Raw genomic sequence first — 17,381 nt, forward strand, 5'->3', positions numbered from 1 at the left:
CGACGCAAAATCCGGAGCCGGAGTCCCGGAGGCAGTTTATATCATTCCGCCAACTCCTGCGACGTCACTGGAACCAATTGTACTGGCTCTTGCCTTTCCACTGGACAATTTCAGTGACGTGGAGAGGGGGGATTTGCTGCTTGGGTAACAGCCTATCCTCCATACTATTTTACCCAGGTTTCGTGCTCTGGAGAGGACACTCCAGCTTCGCACACAGCGTCGAAACAACACGGGAAGTAGCAGTTACCGGTTATAAGTCCTTGCTCAATTGGCGTAGAGCATGACGCCAGGGGCTACTTCTGACGGTGGGAGAGGTCATTACACCTCATCAGGTAGATACCGCCCGCCTTAAGCTGGGCAGCCCCCAGCCAGTAAGGTGCTACCTCGCCACGGTCTGTTAACTTCACGGGGTGCGTGGGGTTTAGGGTCAAACCCGACAAGCAGATCGATAACTGTGCACCATGCAACAATCGTAAGAAAATGCCTGCCCTAAAGCTGGGCACCTGGAATGTACGGACAATGACCCCTGGCTTTCCTGACTACGGCTTTCCTAATGACCTGCAAGAAATAGATGATGTGCGCAAGACAGCTGTCATTGACATGGAACTGAGTAGACTGCAGATGGACATTGTTCCCCTGCAAGAGACAAGATTGCCAGACTCGGGATCTGTCAAGGAAAAAAACTTCTCATTCTTCTGGCAGGGAAAACCATCGAATGAGACCAGGGAATATGGTGTTGGCTTTGCAGTCAGAAATACTCTCCTGAGATGCATTGTTCCACCTACTGTGGGGAGTGAAAGAATCCTGTCTCTGCAGCTCCACTCATCAGCAGGACCAGTAACCCTCATTAGTGCATATGCACCAACACTGTCATCCACTCCAGAAGTGAAAGACAAATTCTATGACGATCTGGCAGCTGCTATCAAAAAAGTCCCTGAAAGAGAGGCACTGTTCATTCTTGGAGACTTTAACGCTAGAGTTGGTGCTGATCATAATTCTTGGCCCACTTGTCTAGGCCGTTTTGGCATTGGAAAGATGAATGAAAATGGCCAGCGCTTGCTGGAGCTTTGCTGCCATTATGGTCTTTGCGTCAGCAACACATTCTTTAACACGAAGCTGCAACACAGAGTTTCCTGGAGACATCCAAGATCCAAGCATTGGCATCAGCTCGATCTAATCCTCACTAGACGTTCCAGCCTTCCTAGTATTACGATCACACGCAGTTACCAGAGTGCTGATTGTGATACTGATCACTCCCTGGTGTGTAGTAGAGTAAAACTGCGAACAAAGAGAGTATATCACACGAAAAAGGAAGGAAGACCACGTATTGACATCAGCAAGACTCGCGATCAAAGAAAAGTGAAAGAATTTGCCCAAGCACTTGAGGAAGCCCTTCCAGGTCCGGCTACTGCAAATGCACCTGAACGATGGGAACACTTCAAGAACACTGTCTATAACACCGCCTTGTCCACCTTTGGCAAGAAGACCCAAAAGGTGGCTGACTGGTTCGAAGCCCATTCAGAGGAGTTAATGCCAGCCATCGAGGTTAAGAGAAGAGCACTAGCAGCATACAAAGCCTGTCCTAGCGAGTACAACTTGCAAGCTCTTCGAGCTGCTCGCAGCCAAGTCCAACAGGCTGCCAGGAGATGCTCCAACGACTATTGGCTCCAGCTCTGCTCTCATATACAGTTAGCAGCGGACACAGGTAACATCAAAGGAATGTATGACGGTATCAAGCAGGCCTTAGGTCCAATACAGAAGAAATCTGCTCCCTTGAAGTCTGCTACAGGTGTGCTCATCCAGGACCGAGCACAGCAGATGGAACGCTGGGTACAGCACTACTCTGAGCTATATTCCAGAGAGAATGTAGTAACCGAAGAAGCATTAAACAACATTGAGTGCCTACCTGTCTTGGAAGAGCTGGACAGCGAACCAACCCTAGCAGAAATAAAAGCGGCCTTGGACTCCCTCGCCTCCGGCAAGGCACCTGGAAAGGATAACATCCCTGCTGAAGTGCTGAAATGCTGTAAGGAGATCATCACCACCGAACTCTACGAAATCTTTTGTCTCTGCTGGAGGGAAGGTGGAGTACCACAGGACATGAAGGATGCAAACATTGTCACATTGTACAAGAACAAAGGAGACAGGGGTGACTGCAATAACTACCGTGGCATCTCTCTTCTTAGTGTTGTAGGGAAGCTGCTTGCCCGTGTTGTTCTGAAGAGGCTCCAGGTGCTTGCAGACAGAGTCTATCCAGAATCACAGTGCGGATTTCGAGCTAATAGATCCACCACTGACATGGTATTCTCCCTCCGACAGCTGCAGGAGAAATGCAGGGAACAACAACAGCCACTCTTAGTGGCCTTCATAGACCTTACAAAAGCATTTGATCTGGTTAGCAGGGATGGCCTTTTTAAAATACTTCCCAAGATTGGATGTCCACCTCGTCTCCTTAACATCATCAGATCTTTCCATGAGGGAATGAAAGGCACTGTAGTTTTTGACGGCTCAACATCAGACCCCTTTGACATCCGAAGCGGAGTGAAACAGGGCTGTGTCCTCGCACCAACACTTTTTGGGATCTTTTTTGCTGTCATGCTGAAGCATGCCTTTGGAACTGCAACCGAGGGTGTCTATCTCCGGACTAGATCAGACGGAAAGCTCTTTAATCTCTCTAGATTGAGAGCGAAGACCAAAGTCCAACTGAAATGCATGCGGGACTTCCTCTTCGCAGATGATGCAGCCATCGTTGCCCACTCTGCTGAAGACCTCCAACAACTCATGAATCGTTTCAGCAAGGCCTGCCAAGACTTTGGACTAACAATCAGCCTGAAGAAAACACAAGTCATGGGCCAGGGCGTGGACTCACCTCCTTCCATTACCATCTCTACACAAGAATTGGAGGTTGTTCATGACTTTGTGTACCTTGGCTCAACCATCTCTGACACCCTCTCTCTGGATGTCGAGCTGGATAAACGCATTGGCAAAGCAGCCACCATGTTCTCTAGACTCACAAAGAGAGTATGGCTCAATAAGAAGCTGACGACACATACAAAGATCCAAGTCTATAGAGCCTGTGTCCTAAGCACACTCCTGTACTGCAGCGAGTCCTGGACCCTTTGTGCACGGCAGGAGAGGAAGCTGAACACGTTCCATATGCGTTGCCTCCGACGGATTTTTGGCATCACCTGGCAGGACAAAGTCCCAAACAGAGTAGTCCTAGAACGAGCTGGAATTTTCAGCATGAATACATTACTGAAACAGCGACGTCTACGTTGGCTTGGGCACGTCGTGAGAATGGCTGATGGTCGGATTCCAAAGGACCTCCTGTATGGAGAATTAGTGCAGGGAAAGCGCCCCAGAGGGAGACCACAGCTGCGATACAAGGACGTCTGCAAGCGAGATCTGAAGGCCTTAGGAGTAGACCTCAACAGATGGGAAACCCTGACATCTGAGCGTTCAGCCTGGAGGCAGGCACTGCATCGTGGCCTCTCCCAATTTGAAGCGACCCTTGCCCAGCAGGCCGAGGCAAAGAGGAAATCACAAAAGCAGCAAAACCAGGGAGCTGGACAGGGGACAGATTGGATTTGTCTTCAGTGTGGAAGGGATTGTCACTCTCGAATTGGCCTCCTCAGCCACACTAGACGCTGTTCCAAGTCCATACAGAGCACGCTACCATAGTCTTTCGAGACTGAAGGATGCCTAACCATTTCTTGGATTTGTAAAAAAATATATTTGCCTATTGTTTGTTTTTAGCTTTAAATATTATCTTCTTATGATGTAAGACACCTCGGACCCTTTCTGAGGAGAGAGGAGGGGATATGAAGAAGGAGGTGTCTTTTAATTTCGTGGCTGCTGTCACCATCTGCAGTGATCATGGAGTGCAAGAAAGTAAACTCTCTTATTGTCTCCATATCTTTCCCCTTCTATTTGCCCAGAGGGGATGGGACCAGTGGCCATGATCTTAGTTTTTTTGATGTTGAGCTTCAGACCGTTTTTTTGCACTCTCCTCTTAAACCCTCATTACAAGGTTCCTTAATTCCTCTTCACTTTCTGCCGTCAGAGTGGTATATCTGCATATCGGACGTTGTTGATATTTCTTCCGGCAATCTTAATTCCGTCTCGGGATTCCTCCAGTCCTGCCTTTTGCATGATGTATTCTGCATATAAGTTAAATACAGTGGGGTCTTGACTTGAGAACTTAATCCGTATTGGAAGGTGGTTCTCAAGTCAAAAAGTCTGTAAGTCAAGTCTCCATTGACCTACAGTACATTGAAAACCGATTAATCCCGTAACAGGCCGTTTTTGCTCCCTTTTGGTTTTTTTCTGGTCTGTAAGTCAATTTTCAGGCTGCAAGTCAAACCTAAATTTTGCGGCCAGAGAAGTCTGTAACTCAAAAAGTCTGTAAGTCAAGCCGTCTGTAAGTCAAGGGTCCACTGTAAGCAGGATGACAATATACAGCCTTGTTATACTCCTTTCCCAATTTTGAACCAATCAGTGTTTCAGTTATATCCAGTTATAACTGTTGCTTCCTGTCCCATGTATAGGTTTCTCAGGAGATAGATAAGGTGGTCAGGCACTTCCATTTCTTTAAGGATTTGCCATAGTTTGCTGTGGTCCACACAGGCAAAGGCTTTTGCATAGTCATTGAAGCAGAAGTTGATGTTTTTCTGGAACACTCTATGGCTTTCTCCATAATCCAGCGCATGTTAGCAATTTGGTCTCAAGTTCCTCTGCCCCTTTGAAATCCAGCTTGTACTTCTGGGAGTTTTCGGCAAACATACTGCTTAAGCCTACCTTGGAGGATTTTGAGCATAACCTTGCTAGCGTATTAAATGAGTGCAATTGTACGGTAGTTGGAGCATTCTTTGGCGTTGCCCTTCTTTCGGATTGGCACTGTTGAGTTTTCCAAACTTCCTGGCATATTGATTGTAGCACCTTAACAGCGTCATCTTTTAAGATTTTAAATAGTTCAACTGGAATGCCATCACCTCCACTGGCCTTGTTGTTAGCCAGCCTTTCCAAGGCCCACTTGACTTCGCTCTCCAGGATGTCTGGCTCAAGGTCAGCAACCACACTATTTGGGTTGTCAGGGATATCCAAATCTTTCTGTTATAATTCCTCTGTACAGTATTCTTGCCACCTCTTCTTGATGTCTTCTGCTTCTGTGAGGTCCCTCCCATTGTTGTCCTTTATCATGTCCATCTTTGCACAAAATGTTTCTTTAACATCTCCAATTTTCTTGAACAGATGTAACAAAGTTCGTATTTGGCCGGGGGGTCGGTGTAGGCATCCTTCAGTCTCGAGAGACTATGGTATCGTGCTCTGTATGGAGGTCTTGGAACAGTGTCTTATGTGGCTGAGAAGGCCAATTCGAGAGTGACAATCCCTTCCACACTGGAGACAAATCCAATCTGTCCCCTGTCCAGCTCCCTGGTTTTGCTTGTTTCAGGACTGCCTCTTTGCCTCGGTCTGCTGTACAAGTGTCTCTTCAAATTGGGAAAGGCCATGATGCACCGCCTGCCTCCAGGCTGAACTCTCAGACGCTGGGGGGTGCGCTGGTGGTAAAGGCGGGAAAGAGAGTCGGAGGCTGGTCTGAACTTTCAAAATTAACATCTTTATTTTTTTACAGCATTCAACTCCGCTGAGTCAAAGGGGTCCAATAAATTCACTTCAGGCAACAACTTGTATTTTTTTTCACTTTAACATTAGGTAACACCGCGTCATTCATTAGAAGGGGGCCGGGCCGAAATGCTCCCGATCTGTCAACGGTCTCAGAGGGGTACTCCTCATGGCGCAAACCATGCCACAGCACGGATGGCAGGCCCAATCTCCCTCCGGAGGCTTCTGGAGGAAAGAGGGACCAGGTCTGATCACCCTCCTCCCCCCAGGATGGTTGCGGGGGATAAACAACCACGATCCATTCCAGAGGATCCAAACCTTTTCCTGCAATACCCGCTGTGCTGTAGTTTTTATGGACGGAAAAGAGCAGATACGGATTAAATGGTTTTCAATGCATTCCTATGGGAAATGCACATTCAACATAAGAACTTTTCAACTTGAGAACCACCTTCCAATACGGATTAAGTTCTTAAGTAGAGACCCCACTGTAGATGGTTCCAGCAGCAATCCACTTCCCCACTGCAAATTGGGGAATGTTTGAGAAAGTCCCGCGGAAGTCTCCCCTCCGAGCATGGGCTCAAGTTTGCACCCCTCGGTTCACCCTCTTTCCTAAAGCTCCCGCTCCTGTCCAACTAAACGCGCGCTCTTTTTCCCCCTCCTTTATCTCCTCCCAGAGAATCAGGTCTAACTCCTCCCCTCCTTCCTCCACCAGACACACTTCCGTGGACTGCTTAGGAACTACTTCCTCAGGCTCTATGTCGACAAGGATGCCCTCCACACAACTGCTCTCAATCACTGTGCCAGTTGGCCCAGAGGACGGCGCACTTCTCAGATTCACAACAGATCTCTGGTTTTTCCCTTTCTATTATTTTCTTCTAATTCTTTGCATTGTTCATTTAAGAAGGCCCTCTTGTCTCTCCTTGCTATTCTTTGGAAGTCTGCATATCAAATATTAGATATTTAAATATTTCAAATGGTGCAGAGGGCAGGAAAATCTTTTCATCAAAGGCTGTTTTAAGACAAACATGTTTAGGCTTCTTTGGTGAATTTCCCAACTTACCACAAAAAGACATTCCAGGGCAAAATTTTGGATTAAAAATAGAACTATATAGAAAATGCCTTAAAATTAATTCCAACTCCCACCCTGTCAAACAGAAAGCAGGCACCCTTTTTGGGGGGCGGTGGTGGCAGAGGGGGAAAGAAGGGTGCGTTCCCCCAGTGCTTTTTCTCTCCTCCCCCCAATTGCTCCTTCCTCCATACAACCCCCACCTGGCCTCACCCCCCGCATTTTGCCCAGACTTGGAAACGTTACTTTAAGGGCCCCTGTCCTGGGGGGTACAGGGAGGGAGAGAAGGGGCTGAAAAGGGGGACACAAGGGGGTCCCAGAAATGGGGCTTATGGGGAGAAAGGGGTCAGCTGAGAGCAATATCTCTCCCTTCCCTCCCAGATGCCTGAGCCTCTTCTGTATTCCCCTCCCTCTGTGGTATTTAAAGGGGACTGTTAAAGACTTGGTTCAGTAGCTCTGGACCTGGCAAAGGGAAGGGAAGACTAGATCCCTCTCCCGGCCAGATCCCAGGCTGGGGATCCACTGCAGGAAGGGGTGTGTGGGTAGTTTGGAGGGATCTCCTTCTTCTCTGTGTTTGTGTTGAATGGGGGGTCTCCTGGTCTCATTGTGGGAAAAGCCTTTTATTATCCATAGAGGAAAGCAGGGCAGAAAGAGAAAGAGGCCCAGGAAGGGCAGATTCTTGGGACAAAGGTGGAAAGGAGATCTCCTCCCCCCTCCAAGGAGAGGAACCTCTGGCCAGCTCTCCCGGCTGCAAAGAAGAGGCTTGACCAGTGGCAGCCTTTCTCCCAGATGCGCCATTCAGAGCCGCCCAGTTTACAAAAGGCCCCTCCCTCCCTCCCAGCTGTTTTCCTTCCTCGGCTGCTCCTTGCTCTGCCCCACCGGATGTAAGCAGGGGAAAGGCCTCCCTCCAAAGGGAAAACCTTCGCTCTTCCTTCCTCCCGGGATCTCCCCAGAGGGATCCTTTGGCTTCTTCTCTTCTCCCAGGGAGGGTGAAGGGAGCCAGAGCCGATCTCTCCTGGTTCTTCTCAGATCCAAATGAGAAGAGATCAAACTCCAGAGCCCTCCAGCCTTTGCAAGGCAGGTGAGCTCTTTTTATTTCCATCTGATGCACCACCACACTATTAAAACAGCCATCATCATCATCAAGCTCGTTCTGGCTTGGGTGACCCAAGGTTTCTCAGAGAGAGAGAGAGTCCTCAGAAGCGGTTTCCCCTTTTCCTTCTCCTGGTACGGTGGAGCTGGCTATTCTCATGGTCGGCGGCCCCAGCCACCGATCCTGAACCCCAGAGCTCTCCAGCCGGCTACTCTCCCATCAGCAGAATGCCCTTTCTTTTTGCTGCTTGAATAAGGATGTGGAATCATTTGAGCCCCATCGCCAGCAGCCCCAGGAGCCTTTGGGGAGGGGGGGAGGCCACCCCCAAGTCTCTCGTAGCTGCTCTCGAGGGATCGAGAGGCTGCAGAGATGGGCTTGACTTGACCTGCGGGTGTGAAACCTCCATCTTCTTCCCTTATTCCTTTAGTTCCCAATCCTGCTCGGCTCCACCCTGTATTAACTGCTGTGGGTGAGACTCAGCTTAGTGTGGGGCTTTCCCGAATTTCTCCTTCCAAGCTGCTCCTGCGTGTGGGGTTCTTTTGGAGAGGGAAAGGTGGAAGAGAGCCTTTTTCCTTTATAAAAAATGTTGATAAACTAACAAAAATCCAGAATCGCGAAGTTTGAAGAGGCCTCTGAGGCCATTGATTCCAATCCCCTGCACACTGTAGGTCTATTTCTTTTAATAGCTCCTGAAATAGTGCTTGTCCTTTTAGTTGCCATATCACACGGCTGGCTCCTATTCATCTTCTGATCTACAATGATCCCAAGAACCTTCTTGCTTGTAGTTTTGCTCAGACAGTTATCCTTGACTTACTCTGTTGAATTTCATTCATAGAAATCATAGAAAAGTGAAGTTAGGAGGGGCCTACAAAGCCATCAAGCCAAACCCCTTGCTCCATGCAGGAATACAATCAAAGCAGATCTGCCAGGTGATGATCTAAGTTTCTCTTCCATGCCTCCAGTGTTGGAGCACTCACCAACGGGATACATCCACTGCAGGAGGTTGGAAGGAGAGATAGAGCTTTGTGTCATCCGCATATTGGTGACACAAAGCTCCAGAACCCCTGATGACCTCCCCCAGCGGCTTCATATAGATAGCATTGCGGGACTCCACAATTGAGAGTCCACGGAGCGGACAGCATCTCCCCAAGCTGAACTCTCTGGGGACAATCCCCGAGGTAGGATCGAAGCCTGGCCAAGGCCTCCCCCCCCATCCCTACCCCGAGAGTCTCCCTGGGAGGATACCATGATTGACTGACTTATTTATTTATTGCATTTCTATCCTGCCCATCTAGACTAAAGGTCTACTTTGGGCAGTTTACAAATTTAAAAACAATAAAACCAAAAACATATATTAGAGATCCAAGGTGGTGAAAGTATAAGAAAATAAGATACGGCAGGAGGAAAAGCCTGCCCAAATAGCCAGGTCTTAAATTTATTCCTGAAAACACCCAGATAGGGAGCCAGGCGGATCTCCATTAGCAAGTTGTTCCAAAGGCGAGGGGCCACTGCTGAGAAGGTTTTGTTCCTCATTCTTTCTTTCTGGACCTCCCTCGGCCACCCGGCATGGCTGGAATGAGTGATTCTGGCAGAATTGGGTGGGAGAAGGCGCTCTGCCAGATATCGAGGTCCAAAACCGTTTAGGGTTTTATATGTAATCGTAAGAACTTTGAAATCAACGTGGAAATGAAAGGGCAGCCAATGCAGGGTGGCCAGCATGGGGGAAATATGTTGGTACCTTTTCACCCCTGTAAGAAGTCTGACTGCCATATTTTGTACCATCTGAAGTTTCCGTGACAGTCTCAAAGGTAGCCCCACGTAGAGCACATTATAGTAGTCTAATCTTGAGACTATGAGTGCATGGACCAAACCGGTGAGCACCCCCACATCAAGATAGGGATGCAGCTGGGCAATCCGCCAAAGGTGGATGACACCTGGGTCCCCATGGTGAGCACCGGGTCCAGAGGTACACCCAAACTGCGGACCTCACTCTTGGTGGTAAGAGTCATTCCCCCAAAAGAAAAGGGTGTTTCCCAGACCACTGATGTCTGGGACATCCACCTGAAGGACATTCAGCCTCAGTCCATTCACCTGCATCCATTGCTGAACTGTTGTTGGAAAAAAGGAGATGTAGAGCTGAGTATCATCAGTGTCTTGATGACACGAAACCCATATCCCCTGATGACCCCGCCCAGCGGCCTCATATAGATATTAAACAGCATTGGGGAGATTATCGAGCCCTGCGGAACCCCACAATTGAGACTACACGGGGCCAAGAAACTCTCTCCAATCTGCACTCTCTGGGGATGGTTCTCCAAGAAGGAACGGAGCCAGGCAAGAAACAGGCCACCGATTCCCAATTCGGAGAGCCTCCCCAGGAGAATAGCATGGTTGACGGTATCAAAGGTAACTGAGATATCGAGGAGGACCAACTGACACAATTTGCCCCTGTTGGCCTCCCTCAGTAGGTCATCAAACATGGCAACCAATGCTGATTCCTTGCCGTGGCGCAGCCTGAAGCCCGACTGGAATGGATCCAGGGCATTTGGTTTCATCCAGAAGAGCCTGCAGCTGATCAGCTACCACCCTCTCAACTACTGTGCTGAGGAAAGAAACATTGGCAACGGGCCTAAAATTACCAATATTGTCCGCCGCCAAGCTCGGTCTCTTTGTAATGGGTCTAATGAGTGTCTCCTTGAGGGCAAGGTATCAAATGGTATCAAAGGCCACTGAAAGACTGAGGAGGACCAACAGGGACATCTTGCCTCAGTCGGCCTCCCTCGAGAGGCGATCTTGGAAGGCGACCAATGCCAGCTCTGTGCCTAAACCCGGACTGGGACGTACGAAGGGCATTGGTTTCCTCCAGGAGAGCCTGAAGCAGATTGACATTGAAATCACCCAGAACCAAGACTCTGGGGGACCTTAGTGTTGTTGCCAAGATGAAGTCCACCAGCTCCGGAAAAGGGAGTGCTGGATTGCGGGGAACACGGTAAACCAGCCCCATCCCAAATCCGACACATGGAGGGTCTCGAGGCCTGGGATGCTCCAGTCAGAGAGCCTAACAACCTCTAAGGTGTTTTTGTAAATGACGGCAACTCCCCTTTCTTGCCCCTCCAGTCTTGCCGGACGTTGGATGGAATGTCCGGGTGGGCAAGGTCGTGAAAGGGCTACGCTGCTTTCTGCGCCCAAAAAGGGCTCAGTTGGAGAAGCTCGATCTGTTAAGTCATCCAGGATTAAATCCTGGATTTATTGGGTTTTATTTGACATGGATTTGGCGTTTAACAACGTCAGGGATAGAGTGGAGTCTGTTACCCCACTTAGGTTATGGTCCGTTACTCTAATGGAGAGAGAGATCCGATTTCCTAAGAAGCTGGCCCATAAGAAGAGACTTAACAATCACATATAGTTTTCCACTTATTCATGTAACGTTTACTATGTTTCCAATGCCTATAATGGCATACCAGATATCAAGAGGCCTCTGACTCACACATTCTTCCTATACTTACACCCTGACCGTGAAGTCCCTCAGTTGATGGAAGGTGATTGCTTCGCTTTCTCTCGGTGATCATCTGTAGACACGAGAGCATGGATGCCCAGTTGCAGCGCTGTTCTGGAGCACACCATCCATGGAAATATCCCTAACTTTTATAGTTGAGAATAGATATGCTGACAAAAAGGCCTCTTCCTGAATGAGTCATTTTCCAGCTCCTAGTTTTTCCCCATGAAATCCTAAATCAAATCTTTATCTACATGTCCAGATAAAGGCGATTGTCACTCTCCCTTTTCTTTATAAGTCCTTGTTACAGGGTCTTAGTCAGGAACACACTCACAGGGTCACAAGGGTTGCCTGAGCACGTTGCCTTGTATCTGGCATCTGGCATCCAAGCTAGAAGAAGGGACGGGCTTCAGATATCTGAACCCATTTCTTCTAGATTTACTTACTCTTGGGCCACACCATACTTTCCCCTGCCCGTTACCACTTGGATGTTATTCATTCCCTACACTAGAACACAGGACCACAGTCCCAGATGACAAATGCTGTTGTGGTTAAAGTGCAGTGTGAGAATAAATAGTATAAATCTGATTTAAAGGAGTCAATGAATCAGTTGGTGTATACAATTTATAAAATTATCATATAATTTCACAGTTAATCAGTCCTGGTTGCTGAAATAATTTTAAGTAGGGTTGATCAATTATAAAATTTGAAGTTCCAATTATAGTTTTAACGGGTCAATAGTTATGTCATGAGCTAAATTTCCAGGTTAATTTGCACACACTCCTACCAGCGAGCCCGTCTTAGAGATAGGAACATTGTGATTAGGCAGTGAGCCAGTCTTGGAAAGAGGTAAGTAACAACAGAAGCATCCCCAAACCGTGAATTGTTTAGCACCATGGCTTTCCTGGACCACAAAGCCTGTAATCACAGTCTGAGTTTTGTAAAGACTTTCTGAAGAGGTGTTAAAAAAGTCAAGGCATTGAGTCAGGGCAGTGACCTTGAGAACTGTGCTTCCGATAAGCAGCTGGACAGAGTCAAATGAAGAAATGGTACTTTTTAACCATGCAGTAAACAGGAGCTGTAATTCATACTTTTGGGAAGGGCTCATGAATGCAGGAGCCCAACTTAAATTTCCAAGAAGCTGCTGCCTTTGCAGCAATGCAGATTGTGATGGAGTTTGCAGTTCCGGTAAAAACATGGGACGTGTAGTTTCCATGATAGAAATTTTCCAGATAGAAATTTTTAGATGTTGTTTTCACCTGCTCTGGAGGCATGTAAAAACCTGTTTTCTGAAAGCAGTTAGTCAAAAACTCAGAAATAGAAGCAGAGAGAAATTGACTTGTCATTAAATTTTGATCCATGGAATGATAGACAAGGAGTTCAGACAGGACAATGGTTAAATAATGCCATTAGGACTGGTCCAAAGAAAGGCTTTGAAGTTAGCTCCCTATCACTATGGGAAAGATGAAGAATGAGTAGTAGCTCTTTGAATTTATTTTATTTATTTATTTCATTTATATCCGCCTATCTCGTCAATGTGACCACTGAAGCAGCTATGACATCATCCAGGAAAGTTTTCTCTACACTGAAGAATCAGCCAACAGCTTAGCAACTTTGGGAAGAAGCGTTCCCCCACAGCATGATGTTTCAAATACATTCAAACCAGAATCTCTCACCTTCCCTTTCCGTGATAAGCAATGTATCAAGAAATCTCGGTGGGAAAGTTTTTGGTATCCTATGCAGTTTAAAGTCTCATGTTGTTAAAAGAAAATGCCCTATATAATCTTGTCCTGAGTACAGATGGTAACAATGTTAGAGATTCGGTCCAAAAATCTTTTGAGCCTTCATTAATTTCTATAAGTGACAGCAGTATTGGCATTGTACTGTGGGAGCCTAATCCAAAATTTTAAATGGAGATTCAAATGAGACGTTAATCCAGGACGTCAGCAGGACAAAAATGTCCTTCCCGTTCAGAAATCAAATCGACGAGGTCCCAAGAGATTAGACTGCCCGTCATGAAGGGATCATTTGGTTCCCACAATTTTCTGGATGTTAGTGATGGTACTGCTGTCAAGTGGGGGAACCACTCTGAACCTCCTGTGATGTTCTTAGAAGAACACCCAGCCCAAGGTTTTCTCTCACTCCCTTAAATTCCATCCCTCTGACAGTCATTTCTGTCGCTTGTCGAAATGCCAGCTTTGGATTGTTTTGTCCTTTGATGGACATGGCTTTTGTGCTGTAAGCCATCCCATCAGAGGGTGAAGAGGAGTTCTCCAATTACATAAGACCAGTAAAAATTAGGATCAAGTAAGTTAAAAATAGAACTGAACAAAAGAAAAAAAATTAACAAACCATAGAGACCAGACTAATACAAAGTAGAACCCGTCTGCCATGTTGAAAAAAGAAAAAAACCCATGTCTCACCCCTCAGGCTCCTTTTCTCAAAGCAAACCATGCCCAGTTCTTTTCTTCTTTCTATGTTGGCTTTTGGTTCTTACTGCATTGTTTTCAAGTTGCATGTAGAGTGTCTGCTTTGTAATCGGCTCAAGAATTTTCCCTGAGATGGATGTCAGGCTGACTGATTTGCAGTTCCCTGGTTCCCCTTTTTGAAAATAGGGACAGGGTCAGCTCTCCTCCATCTATCTGGCTCTTCACCCATCTCCCTTGATGACAAGAGAATATTACACAGTGGTTCTGCAATTTCTTCAGCCAGTTCCTTCAATATCCTTGGATGCAGCTCACCTGGTCCTGGGGATTTGAAATCCTCCAAACGACGTATTTCTTTTACATTGCACTCCTCTTTGATCTCTTTTTTTTTCTCCATCAGGTGATGAAGAGGACAACTGGAATTCTTTGGAGCCAATCATTCTGTCATTGAAAACAAAACCCAAGTGTGGAGCACCAAAAAAATTCTGCACTATTCATAAGGAGGAGAAGGGAAGCCAGGAAAAAAAGAGAGATAAAGAAAACTCCAGCTTCTCCTTCTGATCACCTTGACACAGTCCACCCAGAGCAGAAACAAAGTCAATGCATAGAAAAAGGAAAGAGCATCACGATGCACAGTGATTGCACTAAACCCCTGAGAGGTGAGAGACAATACAAATGCTTACAGTGTGGAAAGAGCTTCAGTCAGAAAAGTACCCTTTGTTCTCATCAAAGAACTCACACTGGGGAGAAACCATATAAATGTATGGAATGTGGAAAGTGCTTCAGTCAGAGCAGTAACCTCGGTTCCCATCGAAGAACTCACACTGGGGAGAAACCATATAAATGTATGGAATGTGAAAAGTGCTTCAGTCAGAGAAGTAGCCTCAGTTCCCACCAAAGAACTCACACTGGGGAGAAAAAGTATCAATGCATGGAATGTGGAAAGAACTTTAGTGAGAGCAGTCACTTTAGTTCACATCTAAGAATTCACACAGGGGAGAAACCATATAAATGCCTGGAATGTGGAAAGACCTTCAGTGAACACAGTAGCCTTCGTAAACATGAAAGAATTCACACTGGGGAGAAACCTTATAAATGCATGGAATGTGGAAAGAGCTTCAGTGAAAGCAGTACCCTTAGATCACATCAAAGAACTCACACTGGGGAGAAACCATTTAAATGCATGGAATGTGGAAAGAGCTTCAGTCACAGTATATCCCTGAGTTCACATCAAAGAACTCACACTGGGGAGAAACCATATAAATGCATGGAATGTGGAAAAAGCTTCAGTGAAAGCAGTCGCCTGAGTTCCCATCAAAGAACGCACACTGGGGAGAAACCATATAAATGCATGGAATGTGCAAAGAGCTTCAGTCAGAGCAGTCACTTTAAGGCACATCTAAGAATTCACACAGGGGAGAAACTATATAAATGTATGGAATGTGGAAAGAGCTTCAGTCACAACTTTAACCTCAGTTCACATCAAAGAACTCACACTGGGGAGAAACCATATAAATGCATGGAATGTGGAAAATGCTTCAGTCACAGCAGATCCCTGAATTCACATCTAAGTATTCACACAGGGGAGAAACCATATAAATGCATGGAATGTGGAAAGAGCTTCATTGAGAGCAGTCACTTTAGTTCACATCACAGAACTCACACTGGGGAGAAACCATATAAATGCATGGAATGTGGAAAGAGCTTCAGTGACCACAGTAGCCTTCGTAAACATGAAAGAATTCACACTGGGGAAAAACCATATAAATGCTTGGAATGCGGAAAGAACTTCAGTCAAAGCAGTACCCTTAGATCACATCAAAGAACTCACACTGGGGAGAAACCATTCAAATGCTTGGAATGTGGAAAGAGCTTCAGTCACAGCAGTTCCCTGAGTTCACATCAAAGAACTCATACTGGGGAGAAACCATATAAATGCGTGGAATGTGGAAAAAGCTTCAGTGGCCGCAGTAGGTTTCGTAAACATGAAAGAATTCACACTGGGGAAAAACCATTTGAATGCATGGAATGTGGAAAGAGCTTCAGTGAAAGCAGTACCCTTAGATCACATCAAAGAACTCACACTGGGGAGAAACCATATAAATGCATGGAATGTGGAAAGAGCTTCAGTCAGAGCAATAGTCTTCGTTTACATCAAAGGACTCACACTCTAGAAACCATTTAAATGTATGGAATGTGGAAAGAACTTCAGTTGGCAAGGTCACATGAGTTTACATCAGTGAAGTCACACTGGGGAGAAACCATATAAATGCATGGAATGTGGAAAGAGCTTCAGTCAGAGAGTTCACCTGAGTACACATCAAAGAACTCACACTGGAGAGAAACCATATAAATGCATGGAATATGGAAAAAGATTTACTCGAAGCAATAGCCTTAGTTTATATCAAAGAAGTCACATGGAATAGAAACTATAGAAGTGTCAGCAGTCTCTTGTTTGCATCAAACAAGTCACACAGGTGAAAAACCATAGAAATGCATGGAATGTGGAAAGAGCTTCAAAGTCACAAGATTTGTTCACATCTACAAATTCAAAGAGAGAACAGAACAATCCAGGAAATATGAATTGCACGTCCTCAAGTGTTATATTCTCATCAAGAATATGCGGTTCTAATGAATCCGATTCACATGTTGGGGAGAAACCATATTAATACTTGGAACATGGAAGGAGCTCGTCCTACAGTCGTGGCCTTTATAGGAAAGAACTACTTCCGCTACATGGAATATGGAAAGAGTCCACTGTACCAGTGGCAACCTTGAAACATGAGAGAAGCAACTGGTTGAAGCTGTGTGCTAGAAGAACAGTGTTGTGACTTTTCTTTCAGGAGCAGTCAACGTGTTCATCTCAATGGGCAAAATGAAATATTTTGTTAGAGAGCTGCCTTTTTCTGGTGAGGATTTTATTGAGAATGACATTCGGATTGAGATTTAATTATTTAGAATGAAAGTAAGCCTAGAAGTTATACAGTGCAGCTTGCCCATGTGTGAGCATTTGAGCATTTATAAGCTAATTAGAATACAATCTGTAACCCATCAGTTTGTGGTTGTTGTTTTTTTAATGTTGGGAAATGCTTTTTTAGAAATTCAATAGTGTAATTTTCTTAACTATAGATTGAGAATGTTTCTCTGTTTTATGCTTTAAGAATGATAGGACAGACTTAGTAAGAATTAGACTGGAGGTTGGATGCCTGCCATTTCAATAAAGCCTTCACATCAAGATCCTTATTCACTTTCTGGACAAAGTATATTGGTTTGCTATGAACAGTGAAGAGGAGGGACTATTCTTTTAATTAGCTATATTAATTTACTTTATCCTGGAATGTAACAGTTTTTCTTCAAAGTAAAAAGATAAGTATTTCAGCAGTCAGGAAATTAACCACAGAAATTAACCACGATGTTGAAAAAAGGTACTTGACCAGAAATCAACACCGGACCATAAAATGGACTGCTTGAAATGTGTAGAGATGTAGAGTGGAAAGGCCAGTGTTGGAGTCGGTAATGGGGAAATAAAACGATGGCTGCGATGGACACCAGGGGTGACCAGAGCAGAAAAGGCAACCTTTGGGGGCAGATGGTGACTTTGGCCAGATTGGCTTTTTAAGGGAAATGGTGCCATTCCATGATCTTTGTCTCCAATAAATAGCTCAGAATATCTCAGAG

General features: G+C 45.8%; 1 protein-coding gene across 5 annotated transcripts in view; it reads left to right on the forward strand.

Moving 5' to 3' along the window:
• The window catches only part of LOC110070971 (uncharacterized), a 56,514-nt gene extending 39,141 nt beyond the window's left edge, over positions 1 to 17,373 (forward strand). For 3 of the 5 annotated variants that reach the window (XM_078387167.1, XM_078387166.1, XM_072987408.2), the window contains exon 2: positions 14,104 to 17,373. In XM_078387167.1, the coding sequence (XP_078243293.1) occupies positions 14,332 to 15,888 (1,557 nt within the window). In that variant the 5' untranslated portion in view covers positions 14,104 to 14,331 and the 3' untranslated portion in view covers positions 15,889 to 17,373. Of the gene's footprint in view, positions 1 to 5,368; positions 7,770 to 14,103 lie in introns of those variants that run through there. The other 2 variants (XM_078387169.1, XM_078387168.1) reach the window with 2 other exon arrangements.
• Positions 17,374 to 17,381: the final 8 nt, after the last annotated feature.

Source organism: Pogona vitticeps, chromosome 2 (assembly GCF_051106095.1).
Source record: "Pogona vitticeps strain Pit_001003342236 chromosome 2, PviZW2.1, whole genome shotgun sequence".
Taxonomy (NCBI): Eukaryota; Metazoa; Chordata; class Lepidosauria; order Squamata; family Agamidae; genus Pogona; species Pogona vitticeps.